Source organism: Alosa sapidissima, chromosome 16 (genome assembly GCF_018492685.1).
Source record: "Alosa sapidissima isolate fAloSap1 chromosome 16, fAloSap1.pri, whole genome shotgun sequence".
In the NCBI taxonomy this organism is placed as follows: Eukaryota; Metazoa; Chordata; class Actinopteri; order Clupeiformes; family Clupeidae; genus Alosa; species Alosa sapidissima.
In genome coordinates this window covers 6,329,941-6,349,274 of record NC_055972.1, presented here as the reverse complement: position 1 = coordinate 6,349,274, position 19,334 = coordinate 6,329,941, and the positions used below count along the sequence as shown (strand labels likewise).

Sequence of the window (19,334 nt, the reverse complement as noted above, 5' to 3'; positions counted from 1 at the left end):
TATGAGTTGTTTCCTCAGACTAAATGTGCTTCCCTTAAAGCTTGAACTTTTTTCTGAGTTTACTGGCCCATCATGGCATGTTCACATTCATATTGGCAAGCAAGTTTAGAGAACTCTAATCATCAGTGGACAAACTGTCAATCAAACACATGTAACATGATTATGTGGTTGCCCAGCAACATTCCTCAAAAAGTTGCCCTTGACCATAGGCTGTAGAACACAACATTGTGTAGCCTATGCCCCAGACCCATTCTCAATCTCAGCTTAAATTGACCACCTTAAATTATTAACAACCTAAGTGGAATTTCCTTTTCAGCTGTTAAACTGACTTAAATGATCAACCACCAAACCAGTTGAAATGTTTCAAATCTGTTAAAGCATGTGCCTGTAAATTTAGTTAATTCGCTTGTCTTTCCGATGTTGAAAAATGACTAGAGGATTTAGCCCTTGTGTCACTTTATTTTCATACCTTAGTGAAGAAAGTCATGAACTACCTCTAAAAGTTCACAGACACGCTGATTAACTTAAATAAGTTGAAATTAAATAGGAAAATGCTTCAGTTAGGTTTTGTATATAAGGTTTTTCTAGGGGTGCCAATAATTGTGAGAAACGTGTTTTTGTTAAAAATATTTATTTCTTTATGAGATTTTCCTTTTTGTCAAAATAATTTGGCTTCCCTTCAAGGTTGGATTTCCCCACATTGTTTTCATTGTCAGATAACCATAAATCATCAACATATTATTTTTTATACCGGTTTTTAGTCAACTTTAGCAGAGGTGACAATAATTCTGGAGGGTACTGTACCTGTATAATTGAGTATGTGACGAATAAACTTGAAACCTGAACTTGAAACTTCATATTTCATCAATTTCCCCAAAGACTAATATTGTTGAAATAATGGCTTGGAATGGAGATGGAAAAAAGTTTATATCACATGCTCAAATATTTGAATGCATTTAATAAGGTCTACATAGACTCTGCAAAACAATACAAGGATACAAGGATACAAGGAAGTTTATTGTCACATGCATATAGTTACTGGAAGTAAGAAATGCAGTGAAATTATGTCTGGTGTCAGCCTATTTGTGCATTAATGGGGGGGGGGGGGGGGGGGGGTAAAAAGTGCAGTAGAAGAGGGGTTTAGTAGATTAAGTGGCTGCATAAAAAAGGTGGGGGAGGATTGGGATTGGGTGGGGGGCACCAACAAGGAGCACCCAATATTTCACATATGCATTTTTAGGGGGAAATTACCTAATAATTGAGGTGCCATGACAATGATTTGTCATATTCTTATGGTAGCCCTTCTATTTTTATATTAATTGAAAATGTCTCAATCCTTCATCAGCATCAATTTCTGAATCAGAACCGGAATTACAGAAACTTTGTCTCCCATTTCTGTGTGTGTGTGGGGGGGGGGGGGAGTAGGAGGTTATAAGGCTCAATTCCTACCCCTGAGATGGGGTGAAAATGGGCAAATGGGTAGCCTATCTCGTTCTCCTCATCCCCTTCATTTGTTATTCTGCCAAACAGAGCTAAAGTGCAGGGACGTGCACAGGGGGGTTGCTCAGGTTGCCCGGGCAACTGCCCATATGCCCTTCTTGACTCATGTTGCCCTTCCAATGGGGAAAATAAATAAATAAATCGTACAATGGATGCAGAATTTCACGTAGGCCTAGATAAAAAATCGCAAAAAGCCTCATTCACTTCCATTCGGGCACCGAAAGTGAAAGTCAGTGGGGGAAGGGCAAACTCTGTTTACGTGGCTGCAGCGCTGCACGCGACCGGCGCCTGAGCTGAGCCTGCATAAGCGGCCCTAGAAGGAGATTGTCGCGGTTGTCGTATGAGACGACTCAACGTTGAAAAGGTGAGTTTGTGATGTATAACGAACGGACGATCATCGTCATCAAGTTTTATAGAATGAATTAAAATCTTCATAAATCCAGGCTGAGTTTGCCACGTTTATCCTAAATAATCAGACAGATAGCTTTCAGAGAAGCAGCCCGTTATCACATAGCCTATAGGCTACTATTTTTTTGGTAGGCATTAGGCAAACTAAGCTACATGTCTGCTGATAGTTAGTTTCTCACATTTCGTTTTAGCAAGAAGAATGACTGATGGAAGTAATGCATCACATTAATTATTTTATTCAAAATAAATCCCTAAATCCTATCACTAGTATTTTGGGTATTGTTTGAAGCCAAGATGCCCACTGAAAAGAGTCAGATTCAGGAGAGGGAGAGACAATTCAGGGAGGCAGCAATCACTGCAGGGTTGGCTGCGAAAAAGCCAACCAGTAGGTGAGAGAGACTTTGCACTGTGATAAAGATGACATGACACTGTGTAGACGAATTGATTAATTAATCAGACTCATATTTTAGCCCACTAATGGCAATGTTTCATAATTACATTACATTTAAGGTGAGGAGCAGTCACAAGCCTCCAGACTATGTGAGGAAAATGTGGACCAGGAGGAGGCACAGGACAGGAAGGCCTAAGTGATGAGCACCAAATGTGAGATGAGAGGACCATGCTAGAAAGTACAGGATTAAAGCTGCATGCTAAATAATTGTAATCTAAAAAAACATAGGCTATTTTAGAGGTAATTTCAAACATCTTGCCTGAGCAGAACATAAATACCACTAAGGGCATTAAAATAATGATAAGTTAAGGTGATTGAGTGCTGTATTTCAGTGTTTTACTTCTTTGTGTATATATTTTAAAAAAGACGCTGTTATTCTCAGTCCTGCATATAGCCCGTGATTTTTTTTTTTTTTTTTTTTTGGGGGGGGGGGGGGGGGTGCTTTTTTCAGGTCAGAGCAACTGCCCCTCAAAATTATTTTCTTTCATCAATCGCAATCCTTCATCAGCATCAATATCTGAATCAGAACCTAAATCACAGAAACTTTGTCTCCCACTCTCCCATTTGTGTGTGTGTGTGTGTGTGTGTGTGTGTGAGAGAGAGAGAGAGACCGAGAGACTGAGAGACCCAACATCAAGTGCAGATTCACGCCACACCTTTTTTTATGTAGGCCTACTTTAAGTTTTTCATAAAATAGGCCTATTCAATTTGTAACTGATTGGTCCCGATTCAGCTCCGTCCGGAAAAAAACTCTGTCGTGTACGCATCCAGACAAAAACAAAAAACAAGCACTGTACATGTGCAATCAGAGTAGGCTGTGGCACGCCTAAACCTCAGCCCTGAGGCTACAAACTTTGTGCATTACCGAGAGGTTTGCTTTCTGGAGTCTATTTGTTGGACTGGCATTCCATGTATCCAAGGACATCGCGTAGAAATAAAAAATATTCATCGACTTGACCAATAGAAAGTCGCATTTGGTATAGGCGGAGCGAAGAAAAGCAAACAGACCATTCAGAAGATAGCCATGCTGTAAACGCGGAAGAAACAATGGACACTTCGTAGCGGAGACTGAAATGCTTGTGAGTAAGAGATACACCGAATATTTTAGATGATACCATGAAGCGAAATGCTAAAGTAGCCTACCCGACGCAAATCTTTACCTCAATTCCTCTATGCCTATGATTTTTTTGTCGGTTGAAGTCGTGGCTCTGGCTGCTTTGGCGGCTATGATGTGAATGCAAATGCCCCACCACCACCACCATTGACCATTCTAGTTTGCTTATTTATATACATTCAAAATCTTAAATGCGATTCATACGCAATTTGCCTGTCAATGTATCATTGCGATACTAGCCTATACATTCACCTGCAAGCCCTAGCGTCATCATCCACCTATGCGTACCATGTAGGCTACAATAACGCAAGTAGCCGACTACAAAGTTACCTGGAAGCAAAGAGTAGCCTAAGGGTAGGCTACTTACTTAGGGTACTTATATACTTTGTTGAAAGTGTCTGTAGTTTATCATCACCCTGACTCAACCATTTTACTGACGTTGTATCTACTGTCGTAAGGGTGGTAGCCTATTGTATGTTTGCTGTTGATATTTGACAGGTCTACTGGAGGAGGGGTACGTCACTGTGCGTAATTTCTTATTTCAGTAGGTATCTGTTGGGATAGTTTCTAGGTATTAAACCCTAAACACCAGCTCTCTTACATTGACAAGTCGCCTGCCTCAATATGATAAGTAAACGTTATTGCCATCAATATAACTGTATAACTTCTCATTTTCTTCTAGGAGTAAGGGAGGACCGTCCGTTACCATGCCTTCCAAGCCAGAGTCCAGTCCGGTGGCCTTACCTCGCTGGGAGATTGCCCTCTACTGGGTGCTCTCTCTCGCCTCCCATCTGTACTCTTTTTACGAGCTGCACAGATTCTCCAAAGGTAAATACACTTCACCTCATCTCTCCAAAGGTAAATACACTTCACCTCATCTCTCCAAAGGTAAATACACCTCACCTCATCTCTCCTATGAGCAGTGTTCTACCTTAGGGCAAGTCCACGCAAAACTGTCACATCCATAACGCCAACACGATGCCATGGTATTTAGTTGCCGTTATGGATGTGACAGTTTTGCGTGGAATTGCCCCCTACCCCAACGCCACTTGTGAAGGGGGCAGGACATATTTGTACATTTGGCATAGAGCAGGGGTTCCCAACCTTTTTTGGCAGGCGACCCTATTTTGATGTCACAAAACATTGGCGACCCCAATCATTCATTTTGTAAGAGAGTGCATCTCTTCTCTGTAAATTCCAGTTGAGAGCAGTATTTTCCCCAAATGTCCTATAAAGCTTATTTGTTTGTTTGACTAACTGTCCTGGTTGTTTTGCTACTTTGTCTGGAGCTGATCAAGCATTATTACCCATGATGATCTCATGTCTCATCTTGAATTTCCCCTTGGGGATCAATAAAGTATCTATCTATCTATCTATCTATCTATCTATCTATCTATCTATGTGGGATGTCTAAATTGTAATGAAGGATCCGATTAGTTACTTAACTTGGATATTATGTTTTTTGAAAATATATTTTTTATTTACTGTATATATTTGTATGTAATGTACTGGTCAATTGTAAAATACCAATATCTCAGCAGACCCCATATCTGTCCCCTTTTACCCACAAGCCTCTTCAACATACACAACATGTGCGATTGTTAAAAGACATATCTGTCCCCTTTTGCCCACAAGCCTCTTCAACATACACACCATGTTCGATTGTTAAAAGACATATCTGACCCCGTTTTACCCACAATTTGAAATAGTTTCTTGAGATCTTAATAAAACATCGGTGTCATACTTTTGGCAAAATAACAAAATGATGAAGCCCCGCGATGAACTCTTTCCAAACATGCCTGAAGAGCCTCCCCCTGCTCCCCCTGCTCCCCTGCTCCCCCTGCTCCCCTGTTTGTGTGCCTGTTCTTTTACAATCACTACAAACATCTTGGACGATGGCTTCGCTTGATGTTGCTAACAGGTCCGGAGCTTGGAGGGAAGATTAGGTCCAGATCGAGGATGTCTTATTCAACACGCTCACAGGAGTGATGTCAGTTTAGCCAGCAAATCTAAATGGCTCACTGAATCACATGTTTCCAGATATGGGCAACTGAGAACAACTGACTGGCTTGTGTTGTATTGGTGTATTTGCACTGGTAACTACCTCAGATAGCACAAATACATGCTTAGAAACACTGAATAAGCCACATTTTGATAATGTGTCCCTTTTAAGCATGAAGAATAAAAATATTGCTATATAGATTTAGTACATAGGCCTACTTCATATTCTTCAGATCTCTACATATATTTGCAGGTACCAATATGTTAGTTTGAGCCTGCAAGTGGGGTTTAATTGTAACGCAAAACCGTTTGTGTGTGTGTGTGTGTGTGTGTGTGTGTGTGTGTGTGTGTGTGTGTACAAAATACTGCTCCATTTCTGCAATAATAGGTAATTTATCCATCTTGAAGCGACGATGCCATGTTTACCCATAATCATGCAGTTCAGAATGAAAATAGCACAATGCATTCAGTGTTTGATCAGACCTGCCTAAGTGTGTAACTTACTTCCTTCAATGTTTGGATCTGTGAATCTTCCCCTGTGTTAAGGTCCAAATAAAAGCATTAAAGTGTGTGTGTGTGTGTGAGAGAGAGAGAGAGAGAGAGAGAGACCTGATATAAAGATCAAAAGTTTGTGTGACCCCCCCTCCCCACACACACACGCACACACACTCACACACACACTATTCACAACATAACTGCCGTCTCCGCTGTAGATTCCAAAGCTGGTTTTGTTTGTCCTGTTGTCAGTGTTAAATGCTGAATCTGTGCTCCTAAAGGCACATGATAGGAGGATGAGGAGGTGGATGGCAGGTCAGTGTTGTGCTGCGTGTGGTAAAGTACAGATGAGGACATATGCCAAGAGCTTTGAGAAATACACCTGGGTATGCTCTGCACACCTGCCTACCTACTGCATGTGTTTATGTAGTCATGATGTCTCAAGATGTCAGACCATCAGTAGGTAAAGTTGGAATTATTACATAAGCTCTTAGTGTTACATAGCTTCACCTGTGCATTATGCAATCTGTCACGCTTTAGTTATTGCTTTGGCCACTAGATGGCACTGTGGTTTAATAGAACACTCTCCCCCCACTCTGTCGCTTTCTCTTTCTCTCTATCTCTCCTCTCTCTCTATCTCTGTGTGTGTGTGTGTGTGTGCGCGCGCGCACCTAATTTCAAACCCATCTCCTACCCTGTGCCCACTCTAGCTGTGTGTGTGTGTGTGTGTGTGTGCAGGGTTCGCTCAGGTACTCCAGTGAATCTGCAACACCTTTTTTAAAACTAGTAACTCAACATATAGACACACAGATACACACACACACACACACACAAAGACACACACTGTATGGTATAAATGGTGTAAGTAAGGGATAACGGACAGAGCGTGACTGATTGAGAGGTAGCCCCTGGGATCCCCATTCTATCCGAGCGGGTTGTTGGTGGATCCCCATTCTATCAGAGCGGGTTGGTGGCTGCCCCAGTTGGTGGATCTATCAGAGCGGGTTGCATAGCTGTGAGTGAGACTCCACATGAAGTTCCACTCTGGTGGAATGTGTTACTGGAGAGCTTGGAACATAACAGAAAACATAACATAACAGTGTGTCCGTTTGTGTGTTTGTGTGTGTGTGTGTGTGTGTATGTGTGTGGCTGTGTGTGTGTGTGTAGAGTTTTGTAAGTCTGTGTGTTTCAGAGTGACCTGTCTGTTTGTTTGTACTGTGCATCTATTGTTGTTGTTTGTAGTGTGTGTGTGTGTGTGTGTCTGGGGCCTCCTGCTGCACTATGCGGGAAAGCCTTCTGTTGGGGTGATGTAAGCTCCATTCAAAGGGGGGGGGGGGGAGAGAGAGTGATATGAGGAATACATAGAGAGAGAAAGTGTGAGGTGAGAGAGAGATAGATAGAGAGAAGATGAGAGAGAAAGCTGAAACAATAAGCCACTGACACTGCAATGCAGGGTGGAAGTGAGAGAGAGAGAGAGAGAGAGAGAGAGAGAGAGAGAGAGAGAGAGAGAGAGAGAAGAGGGAGAAGAGGGAGAGAGAGAGAGAGGGAGGGAGAGAGAGGGAGAGAGAGGGAGAGAGAGAGAGAGAGAAGAGGGAGAAGAGGGAGAGAGAGAGAGAGGGAGGGAGAGAGAGGGAGAGAGAGAGAGAGAGGGAGGGAGAGAAAGCGAGAAGAGAGAGAGAGAGAGGGAGGGAGGGAGGGAGGAGAGGAGGAGGAGGAGGAGGAGGAGTCATGTGGTGAAGCAGTGGGATTCCCTGAGATTAGTCAGCATTAGAGAGGGAGAGAAGAGAGAGGGAGAGGTGTGGGGCCCAAAAGCAGAATCAGCAGAGAGAGGCGTTTGTGAGATCACATACAAACACACACACACATATGCATGCTAACAAATGGACAAGTATCTGTAATATTGGCAAACAACATAAATGTTATAAAGAGTTTGTATACAGTTTACTACCATACATACACTCTTATGGACAGACACACACATGTTGTACTGGTTAAACTGCACTGGGAGTATGTAAGACACTGTGCAGATATATTTTTTCATTGGTTAGTATCCGGCTCCTGTTCAAATATATCTAGATGTGTGTGCCTTCCTACACGACATACTGTAGCACAGAGATGGACATGTTCTCCACAGGAGTAGCAGTATTTCAGCATTGTGTTGAAGGTGTGTGTCGTTCGTTTGGAGTTTGGACATGTGTGTACCGCTTATGCACCCTGTACCCTGAATGATCTCATTCATCTCATCTATGCCTGTGCCTGTCCATTTGGTCTTTGTAGAACATGAACGTGGACTGGACAGAGAGCTCCCGCTGGAGAAAGGCTTCATTGGGGGCCTGAGGAGGGTAAGATGGACGCCTTCAAGAATGTGCATGTGTTATGCAGCCGGCAATACCACCTTAATAAGCCAAAGCAGTGTGTGTTATGAAGGAGGCAATACCACCTTAATAAGCCAAAGCAGTGTGTGTTATGAAGGAGGCAATACCACCTTAATAAGCCAAAGCAGTGTGTGTTATGAAGGAGGTAATACCACCTTAATAAGCCAAAGCAGTGTGTGTTATGAAGGAGGCAATACCACCTTAATAAGCCAAAGCAGTGTGTGTTTTGAAGGCCTTATTAAGTATAAGCATACTGTATATACTCTTTTGATCCCGTGAGGGAAATTTGGTCTCTGCATTTATCCCAATCCGTGAATTAGTGAAACACACACAGCACACAGTGAACACACAATGAGGTGAAGCACACACTAATCCCGGTGCAGTGAGCTGCCTGCAACAACAGCGACACTCGGGGAGCAGTGAGGGGTTAGGTGCCTTGCTCAAGGGCACTTCAGTCGTGCCTACTGGTCGGGGCTCGAACCGGCAACCCTCCGGTTACAAGTCCGAAGCGCTAACCAGTAGGCCACAGCTGCCCCAATTAACAAGCCATGGCATTACGACCTTAATAAGCCAAAGCAGTGTGTTATGAAAGAGGCAATTCCACTGTAAAGTGATAGCCGTGTGTATTATGAAGAACTGAGTTGACAGTTCTGAGGTGAGGTACATACAAATGTACTATCATTAGAAAATTGAGACAATCTAAGATAATCTGAGAGGGAGATTGTTATTTGCTGTATTGTAAGTGTGTAGTGTGATTGTCAGTGCAGACCTCTCAATCTTTGGCATTCTGTATATGCTAATGTGGATTTCTTAGTGAACTATTCTCAGGATTTTAAAGCAGATCTCAGAGTCAGTGATGTTCTGCTTCTGAAGATGCTTAAGATCTGTGTCAGTGATGTTCTAGTTCTTAGGATGCTAAAGATCTGTGTCAGTGATATTCTGGTTCTCAGGGTGCGAAAGCAGAACTCTCAGTCGGTGACGTTGTGTTTCTCAGGATGCTGCGGACTTCGAGTGGAGCTTTTGGGGTGACTGGGCCAGGCGGTCCTTGCTCTGGTCTCTGCTTGGCCATGCTGTCCTGTCCAGGCTTGCTAGCGTTTATCTACCTCAGGTAACCTCATTCAACCTCATCAGTGTATAGAAATGCCACTATTTATCTACCTCAGGTCAACCTCATTCAACCTCATCAGTGTATAGAAATGCCACTGTTTATCTACCTCAGGTAACCTCATTAAACCTCGTCAGTGTATAGAAATGCCACTATTTATCTACCTCAGGTAACCTCATTCAACCTCATCAGTGTATAGAAATGTCTAGTTTTGTTTTCAGTAGTAGTAGTAGTAGTAGTTGTAGTAGTAGTATTTATTTTGCAGCAATATCACACGCACACACGCAACATGTTTTTAAGTATAATAAATACATTGTATAAAACACTTAACATACTCCTGAGATAAATTAAAGACAAAATAGGGATAAGTAGCCTATAGTGTAGTTTGCTTTGTTTCCTTATGGAGTTTAGTAGCTAAATAGCTAAGGGTACCTAGGACTGTTTGTGTAGTTAGCTTTGTTTCCTTATGGAGTTTAGTAGCTAAATAGCTAAGGGTACCTAGGACTGTTTGTGTAGTTAGCTTTGTTTCCTTATGGAGTTTAGTAGCTAAATAGCTAAGGGTACCTAGGACTGTTTCCTTATGGAGTTTAGTAGCTAAATAGCTAAGGGTACCTAGGACTGTTTCCTTATGGAGTTTAGTAGCTAAATAGCTAAGGGTACCTATACTAGGACTGTTTGTGTTGCTGGTTCTGGCCAGTATTCAGGCTGCAGGGGATGAGAACTGTCCGACAGAATGGATCCTGTCTTCTTCAGCACCTGTTCCTTATACAGAATGGATCCTGTCTTCTTCAGCACCTGTTCCTTATACAGAATGGATCCTGTCTTCTTCAGCACCTGTTCCTTATACAGAATGGATCCTGTCTTCTTCAGCACCTGTTCCTTATACAGAATAGATCCTGCCTTCCTAAGCACCTGTTCCTTATACAGAATAGATCCTGCCTTCCTAAGCACCTGTTTCTTATACAGAATGGATCCTTCCTTCTTAAGCTCCTATTTCTTATACAGAATAGATCCTGCCTTCCTAAGCACCTGTTTCTTATACAGTTCAGACAGACCTTCCTGTTGAGCACAAGTGACAGAGACAAACACCTTAATGACCTTTTTTATAGCATTTTTCTGTTTCAGATTTGTTGAAGAATACCAACAGATTAGGGGAAATGTAGGGACTTGACTCAGGACCAAAAGAGTCATCAGAGACCTATCCACATTAAATTCGGCCAACTTTCTCAGACACTAGAGGCACTGGTTATCTTTCTTACTGTTACAGTCAAAGCTCCGCTTCTTATCAAATATAGTATGTCTTGACCTGGCGTGTGTGTGTGTGTGTGTGTGTGTGTGTGTGTGTGTGTGTGTGTGTGTGTGTGTGTGTGTGTGTGTGTGTGTAGTGGCATCTTGCTATACTCACAGGTTACGGAGTGCTGGCTGCCTGCAACCTGCTGGGGCTTAGAGGTGTGGCCGTCTTGATGTTGCAGCTGAGCCTCTCATTGGCTGTTGCTCAGCTACATAACCCCGCCCTGTGCTGGGGCTCCTCCCTCCTGCTGCTCTCCACCATTCACATCAGTAGTCTGCAAGACGTCCAGGTGAGGTGCGTGTGTGTGTGTGTGTGGTGCATGTGTGTGTGGTGTGTGCGTGTGCATGTGCGTGTGTGTGTGTGTGTGTGTGTGTGTGTGTGTGTGTGTGTGTGTTAGAGAAAGAGAGAGGAATGGTGTGTGTGTGTGTTAGAAAAAGAGAGAGGAATGGTGTGGTGTGTGTTAGAGAAAGAGAGAGGAGTGGTGTGTGTGTGTGTGTGTGTGTGTGTGTGTGTGTGTGTGTGTGTGTGTGTTAGAAAAAGAGAGATGAGTGGTGTGTGTGTGTGTGTAGGGCGAAGGGGACAGAAAGAGGATTTTCAGAGAGAGAGGCCCACGCCCATCTCTTGTCTCTGTATCTGCAGAGGTCTGCAGGGGGAATGTAGATGGGACTGATCTTCAGCACACACACACACACACACACACACTCCCCATCTCTGCGTCTCTCTCCCTCCAGTATACAAGCTGTCTGTCTTATTTATTCTCTGTGACATACACACACACACACACACACACACACACACACACACACACACACACACACACACACACACACACACACACACACAGAGTGGCTGTCCTAGGGATGTGGATGATGAAGTATACTATGCTGGATGTGTGTGGATGATGAAGCATCCTATGCTGGATGTGTGTGGATGATGAAGTATACTATGCTGGATGTGTGTGGATGATGAAGTATCCTATGCTGGATGTGTGTGGATGATGAAGTATACTATGCTGTATGTGTGTGGATGATGAAGTGTACATTGACAAGTGTTACCTGAGACTAGACAGCATCAGGACCAGTTTCCTGTGTGTGTGTGTGTGCGTGTGTGTGTGTGTCTGTGTGTGTCTGTGTGTGTGTGTGTGTGTGTGTGTGTGTGTGTGTGTGTGTGTGTGTGTGTGTGTGTCTGCTGATCACACTGACTGACAGGTTTTGTCCTCTTTGCTCTTCCTGCTGTCTCAGACTGAGATAACCTTAGAGATAAGCTTTTTTTCCACCAAGGTCGTCTGTGTGTGTGTGTGTGTGTGTGTGTTTGTGTTTACGCAGCTATCTGTTTGTCTGGGCAAGCAGATTTCCTCCCCTCAACAGGAAATGTCTAACTGGCTGAGCACCTTAGCCTTGTCTAGTCCAATCCTGTCGGCCTGGCCCTGTCCATCTGCAGCTCCAGGACCTGAAAGATCTATTTATTTACTTGCTTCATGTGGCTGCCTTCCAGCTGCCATCCCAAGCGATGTACAAAAACACATACAGTGTCAGTGTTGTCTTTATTTTGTCATTCATTTTAATATCGTCATTATCGTTGTATGCCAAGGGGCATTTTGAAAATGTGCAGGTTAGGAAAGCAAAAATAAGGTCATCCATGCTGTCTTGAAACACAATAAGCGAACTGATAGGCCATCATGGGTAATTACCCTTCAATGGGCAAACGCGGGATGAAACATATTTTTAGAGATACAGCAATAGCATGTTTTTTTTTTAAAGTGTTGACCTACAAAGCAGATCGTCTCCACCAGCCATGTCATTTCTCAGTCGGTGGATGGTGGTGGAGAAGTGTGATATATTTCTAATGTCCTGAAGCGGAATATATGTGACTGTGACTGTGTGTGATTTCCTCAGCTCTTTTTGGCTGATGTGTGTGTTGGGGATGCTGGGGCCATGAGGTTATAGTTTTTTTTTTTTTTATATCATACTTCTAACAGGAAGTCCTCTTTCTTTTTACCGTAACATGTAACATGTGGGAGAGGAGACGTCAACAAACCCCTCCACCTCCTGTGTCATCCATTTCTCCGGCCATTTTTAACAAGAGCCCAGTTGTCCAATGTCACCAAGTACTGTAAGGGGTGAAAATGGTGCTACATAGCTATTGGCTAGCACAACCAGGCAGCTACAAAGCTATGCTATGGGGACAGATGTTAGACTGTTCGTGTGATTGGGTTGTCCATGCTGATGGCTTGTGACAACCCGTAACTTGTGAAATTACGTCACTTCCTCGTAAGATGCGTTCCGGTTTGCGTTTACGTTCATCACAACACAATAAGTCGGAGAGCATGGTATCTATTCACCTCGAGTAACGTAGTGTTGTCTAGCATTTGTTTTTAGCAACATAGCAACATTGCTACCCACTTTTACCAACACCAACAGATAAACAACATATTCCACAAACAACAAGACAACATAACACATACTCTTGAGCCATTGGAATGTGTACGAGTAATTGAAATGGACACTCACATTTGCTTAGCAGTAAAAAGAAAAGTAAAATAGCACAGCTACTTAACACAAACACAGGGCGCAGCCATCTTTGTTTTCAAGTCGTAAGAATTCTCCACCGAACTTGGGAGTCCTCTGGTTTGTACAAGATCGGACGACTTACGACAGACAACAAAATTAACTCTGGTATAGTTTTGAGTTGATATCTAATTGGAGTCGTTTTTGCGCCATTTATTTGTTACAAGCTCAGCGACAGCCTAGCAGACATTTTAGGTCATATTTTGTTGAGCAACACTTGTTGCCAGGACAATAAATCCGCCTTTAGACTATTAAATTCAATCCCTTCAGTTTGTTATGATTTTGTGTGTGAATCAGACAGATGGAAACACGCCTCAGCGACTGGCATTCTGTTTGCCAGCCTGTCTAGAAGAATACAAAAAATAAATAAAATAATAATATCTTTAATACCACAAAGCCTTGTAAAAGTGGGAATGTTTCTGTCGACTGATGTAAAGTAGTGGGTTTAAGCTAGCTTTTGGCATGTTAATTAATGTACATGGTCCCTCTTACACAAATAAACATAAAGATAAGCATTTGTTGTGCTTCAGCTTCTGCTGATGTTTGTTCAGTGATCTGGATCAGTGAGCATTTGAATCACTTCCAAACAAGACCAACACAATAAAGTTCACCATGATTAAATCTGAAATACTCATATCTTTTGGCTTCTGTACTTCATAGAAGTCTTGTATTCTAATGCCCCATCATATCTTTTGGCTTCTGTACTTCATAGAAGTCTTGTGTTCTAATGCCCCATCATATCTTTTGGCTTCTGTACTTCATAGAAGTCTTGTGTTCTAATGCCCCATTGGTGAGCCACAGATGACACAGTTCGGAGGGAAGAATACTTTGTCTTGTCTTGTCTATGTGTCTGTATATTAGCCATGTGTTAGCACTATTGGAGCTGTGGTTGCATGCAAGCAAAAGTGTGCGAGCGTGTGTGTGTGTGTGTGTGTGTGTGTGTGTGTGTGTGTGTGCGCGTGTGTGCGTGCGTGTGTGTGTGTGTGTGTGTGTGTGTGTGTGTGTGTGTGTGTGTGTGTGTGTATGGGTGTGTGTGTTTGCGGGCATGAGCAGGACGTCTGATGGAGATCCCAGCGTTATCTCTGCCAGACAGACAGCTGCTCGGCGTAATGGCTGGCCGACTTCAGCGTCTTGCGAGACTCGGGGTGTTCTCCTGTTAGGGCCCCATTTGTTGAGATTAAAGAGGAGTGTCTCTTCGTGGGATTTATGAAGTGCATCGTTATGCACTCCTTCTCCTCCCCTTTTTCCCTACTCACTCACTCACTCACTCACTATCTCACTCACTTACACACTCACTCACTCACTCACTCACTCACTATCTCACTCACTTACACACTCACTCACTCACTCACTCACTCACTCACTCACTCACTCACTATCTCACTCACTCACTCACTCACTCACTCACTCACTCACTATCTCACTCACTTACACACTCACTCACTCACTCACTCACTCACTCACTCACTATCTCACTCACTTACACACTCGCTCACTCACTCACTCACTCACTCACTCACTCACTCACTCACTCACTCACTCACTCACTCAAATTCAAATTCAAAAGTGCTTTATTGGCATGACAAATAGCTAGACATTTGTATTGCCAAAGCAATTATTACGTAAGGGATAACGGCCGCCGAGGTGTCCTGTTATACGGAATTAATGGACGAGGGCAAAAAACTCCCCGACGTGCAGCGGAGCCTGTAGTATGAATTATCGTAATGTCATTTAATTTTTAAACAGAGGATAGTGAGGGTGCGTGTGTGTGTGGCTAGAGATATATCAGTCTGTGTGTGTGTGTGCGTGCGTGTGTGTTTCTGTCTGAGGATATGTACAAATGTAGGTTCAACTCACTCACTCACTCTGCCTTTTAGTGTCACTCTCTCTCTCCTCATCAATAGTATACAGTAGCATGTTGTTTACTCTCTCCTCATCAATAGTAAACAGTAGCATGTTGTTTACTCTCTCCTCATCAATACAGTAGTATACAGTAGCATGTTGTTTACTCTCTCCTCATCAATACAGTAGTATACAGTAGCATGTTGTTTACTCTCTCCTCATCAATAGTAAACAGTAGCATGTTGTTTCCTCACTCTCTCCTCATCAGTAGTATACAGTAGCATGTTGTTTACTCTCTCCTCATCAATAGTAAACAGTAGCATGTTGTTTACTCTCTCCTCATCAATAGTAAACAGTAGCATGTTGTTTACTCTCTTCTAGGGTTGGGCACTGAAACACGGTTCTAATATGGCACCGGTGCCGACGCAAACGGTAGTAACTGCATCGAATAACAACGTGGATTTCGGTGCCTCATTTCGGTGCTTAAATCGCGTTGTTTTTTTTATACGAGGCACCACTGCATGTCATGCGCCATCTCTAACGTCTTGCTCTGATAGCAACACACCCAGATACAGTTAGCTAACATAAACACTGGATGTATAAACCAGAGGGGTGCATCACATAGGCGAGTGGACAGTGTTTGACAGCTTGCGTGAGCCCATATCACGAGCTTCTGTCAAAATCTAGCATTGGGCCTAACTACACACAAGCAAAAGGCTATGAAACAACATCAACAGTATACCTTACACAATATCCTTGCTAATGCGCTAACTGGCATTTATTTGAAATGTTATCGGCAAAGTTGTAAGGTGAAATAAAGTTTTCACGTTGTGTTCTAAACAAATAAGACAAATTTGAACATGAAATTAAACTGTTATATTCAATTTACTATCAATATCTCGTAGGAGCAATGAGATATTGATAGTAAATTGAATATAACAGTTCAATTTCATGTTCAAATTTGTCTTATCAATATCAAAAAGCAATTCATGCTTTAGACCATTTTAATTTAAAAACAAAGTACCGGTTCAGGCACCGTTTCGGCACCGGAACCGTTTTAAAAGTATCGGTTTAGCACCGGTATCAGATAAAACCCAAACGATACCCAACCCTACTCTCTCCTCATCAATAGTATACAGTAGCATGCTGTTTACTCTCTGCTCATCAATAGTATACAGTAGCATGTTGTTTTTAATTATTGTATTTTAAAGGTGCAGTTTGATTATGTGTAGTGATTAACCCCCCACCCCTCTGACGGGTATCACCTAAAATGCCCTCCTTCTCTCCCTCTCTCTCTCACTCTCTCCTCTCTCTCTCTCTCTCTCCTTCTCCCTCTCTCTCCATCCCTCTCTCTCTCCTTCTCCCTCTCTCTCCATCCCTCTCTCTCAGCGTGGCTGGTATGAGTCGGAGGAGCAGTACTACCTCCTTATCTTCAGCGTGGCCGTGTGTGGCCTCCGCTGCATCAGCTTCAGCCTGGAGTTCTGCTGGAGTGACCAGTGCTGCCCCCTGACGGCAGGAGGACCACAGTGCGCCAGTGTCCCCAGGGCCTTCCTCTCCCAGCTGTACAGGCTGTCAGCCTACTGCTTCTACCACCCTGTCTTCTACAATGGGCCCATCATCACATACAGGGACTTTAGCAAACAGGTGGGGGAACACACGCACACACATACACACACACACACACTCACTCTCACATACACTTTCTCTCTCTTACACACACACACACACACACACACACACACACACACACACACACACACACACACTCGCTCTCACATACACTTTCTCTCTCTTACACACACATGTACAAGCACACACACACACACATACACACACACACACACACACACACACACTCGCTCTCACATACACTTTCTCTCTCTTACACACACACACACACACACACATGTGTACTGTGTGTGTGCTCCTAGAAATGTCTCCCAACCCGAATACACACATGCACATTTCTCACACACACTCTCAGACTGTAATAGACCCTCTGCAGGCCACACTCAGGTGTGAATACTCTCTGAAGTGGGCTGCTGTTAGTGAGCATTCTAATTGGACCTCTGGCCCTAAGGTGATGTGTGCATGTGTGCTGTGGGCTCTGGTGTTTGCTTACGGTCGCTGGAGAGCGCTCTTTTGATGTGTTAATGCTGAATGCTGCCGCTAACAGACCGGAGCTATTTTTAGGAAGGGCAATAAAAGCTCCATCTAGCTGCAGTGGTTGCAGTGCGCTCCACTTGGGCGTGGTTGTTCTTTCCCCACCTCAGGGGGATGGAGTTAACTGCAGCACTAAGCATCTCCAGCTCCACATAGTATAGTGAAACCTATGCACACCTTATGTAACGTATTTAAATGGGGCCTCATGTAAATGTTGGTGAGCGTCTGCACTTTTCAGAGACAGAGGGAGGATGTGAGGAGTTTATGGCTGGGTTAATTGTCAAGCAGAGCTTTTCAGTTTTGTGCTTCATCCCTTAGTGTGTGTGTGTGTGTGTGTGTGTGTGTGTGTGTGTGTGTGTGTGTGTTTGTTTGTTATAGATATTGAAGGAATCATGTGAGACAGAGTGTGCTGTGTGTACTCTCTCTCTATCAGAATCTCCCTCTCTCTTTCTGCCAGACACACACACACACACACACACACACACACACACACATCTGTGATGATAGGAAGATGGATGGGGGTATTGCCTCCATGGTGCAGGACTAGAGGCACTTGGCAGTGTATTTCCTAGTGGAGAGCAATCTAATCTGGAGCGTGTTTTGTTGCTGCCTGTGTCTGTCGGAAACGCTCGGCCAAATCATTTAGCAGCGAATGTATCTCACCCAACCATCAGATACACACACACACACACACACACACACACACACACACACACACACACACACACACACACACACACACACACACAACATACACTCAAAGTAGCAAATACACACAAACACATACACACGCACACAAATCTACCCTTCATGTGGACAATTCTTTTAAGAAGTGAATGTGTGCGTCTACATGTGTGTGTGTTTGTGTGTGTGTGTGTGTGTGTGTGTGTGTGTGTTTGGCCGGGCGTGTGTGTGTGTGTGTGTGTGTGTGTGTGTGTGTGTGTGTTTGGCGTGTAAATGGAGAGAGATGTGGCCGGGTGTGTGTGTGTGTGTGCTGGTGTGTGTGTGTGTGTGCTGGTGTGTGTGTGTGTGCTGGTGTGTGATTAAGCCCCTCCCCAGGGGAGCAGAGGCAGTGGAAGTGGAGGGCTGTATTATTAATGTCCGACAACACCCTCAGCGCTGCCGTCAGGTATACATGCAGATAAGCTCTCATCTATCGCTCTTCTCTTCCTCTCTTCTCTCCTCTCTCTCTCTTGTACTCTTCATGCCTCTCTCTTTTCATCCCCCTCTCTCCCTCTATTTTCTTAATTTTCTCTCTCTACATCATGATCACTCTTTCTCTCTCTCCCTCTCTACATCGTGCTCACTCTTTCTCTCTCTCTCTAAAACATAATCACTCTTTTTCTCTCTCTCTCTCTAAAACATGATCACTCTTTTTCTCTCTCCCTCTCTACATCATGTTCACTTTTTCTCCCTCTCCCTCTCTCTCTCTCTACATCATGATCACTCTTTCTCTCTCTCTCTCTCTCTACATCATGATCACTCTTTCTCTCTCTCTCTCTCTAAAACATGATCACTCTTTTTCTCTCTCTCTCTCTAAAACATGATCACTCTTTTTCTCTCTCCCTCTCTACATCATGTTCACTCTTTCTCTCTCTCCCTCTCTCTCTCTACATCATGATCACTCTTTCTCTCCCTCTCTCTCTCTACATCATGATCACTCTTTCTCTCTCTCTCTCTCTCTACATCATGATCACTCTTTCTCTCTCTCTCTCTCTCTCTCTCTCTCTCTCTACATCATGATCACTCTCTCTCTCTCTCTCTCTCTACATCATGATCACTCTTTCTCTCTCTCTTTCCCTCTCTACATCATGATCACTCTTTCTCTCTCTGCCTCTACTATCTCTCTTTGCCTCTCTATGTCTGTCATTGTGGATTAGTCCACCCAATCGCCCTCTCTCTCTCCCTCACCCTCTCTCTCTCTTCATCTCTCTCCATCTTTTGCCCTCTGTTTTTCTCCCTCTCTCTCTCTTTCTCTCTCCCTCCCTCTCTCTCCTCTCTCTCCCTCTCTCTCCTCTCTCT

The 19,334-nt window shown here is 43.6% G+C and overlaps 1 protein-coding gene across 1 annotated transcript in view; it reads left to right on the top strand.

Annotated features, from left to right (window-relative positions):
* Positions 1–3,386: 3,386 nt before the first annotated feature.
* hhat (hedgehog acyltransferase) overlaps positions 3,387–19,334 on the top strand; it is an 82,249-nt gene continuing 66,301 nt past the window's right edge. Inside the window, exons 1-6 of the mRNA XM_042065512.1 lie at positions 3,387–3,438; positions 4,156–4,301; positions 8,247–8,311; positions 9,339–9,452; positions 10,835–11,029; positions 16,539–16,793. Of these exons, the coding sequence (XP_041921446.1) occupies positions 4,181–4,301; positions 8,247–8,311; positions 9,339–9,452; positions 10,835–11,029; positions 16,539–16,793 (750 nt within the window). The 5' untranslated portion in view covers positions 3,387–3,438; positions 4,156–4,180. The remainder of the gene's footprint in view (positions 3,439–4,155; positions 4,302–8,246; positions 8,312–9,338; positions 9,453–10,834; positions 11,030–16,538; positions 16,794–19,334) is intronic.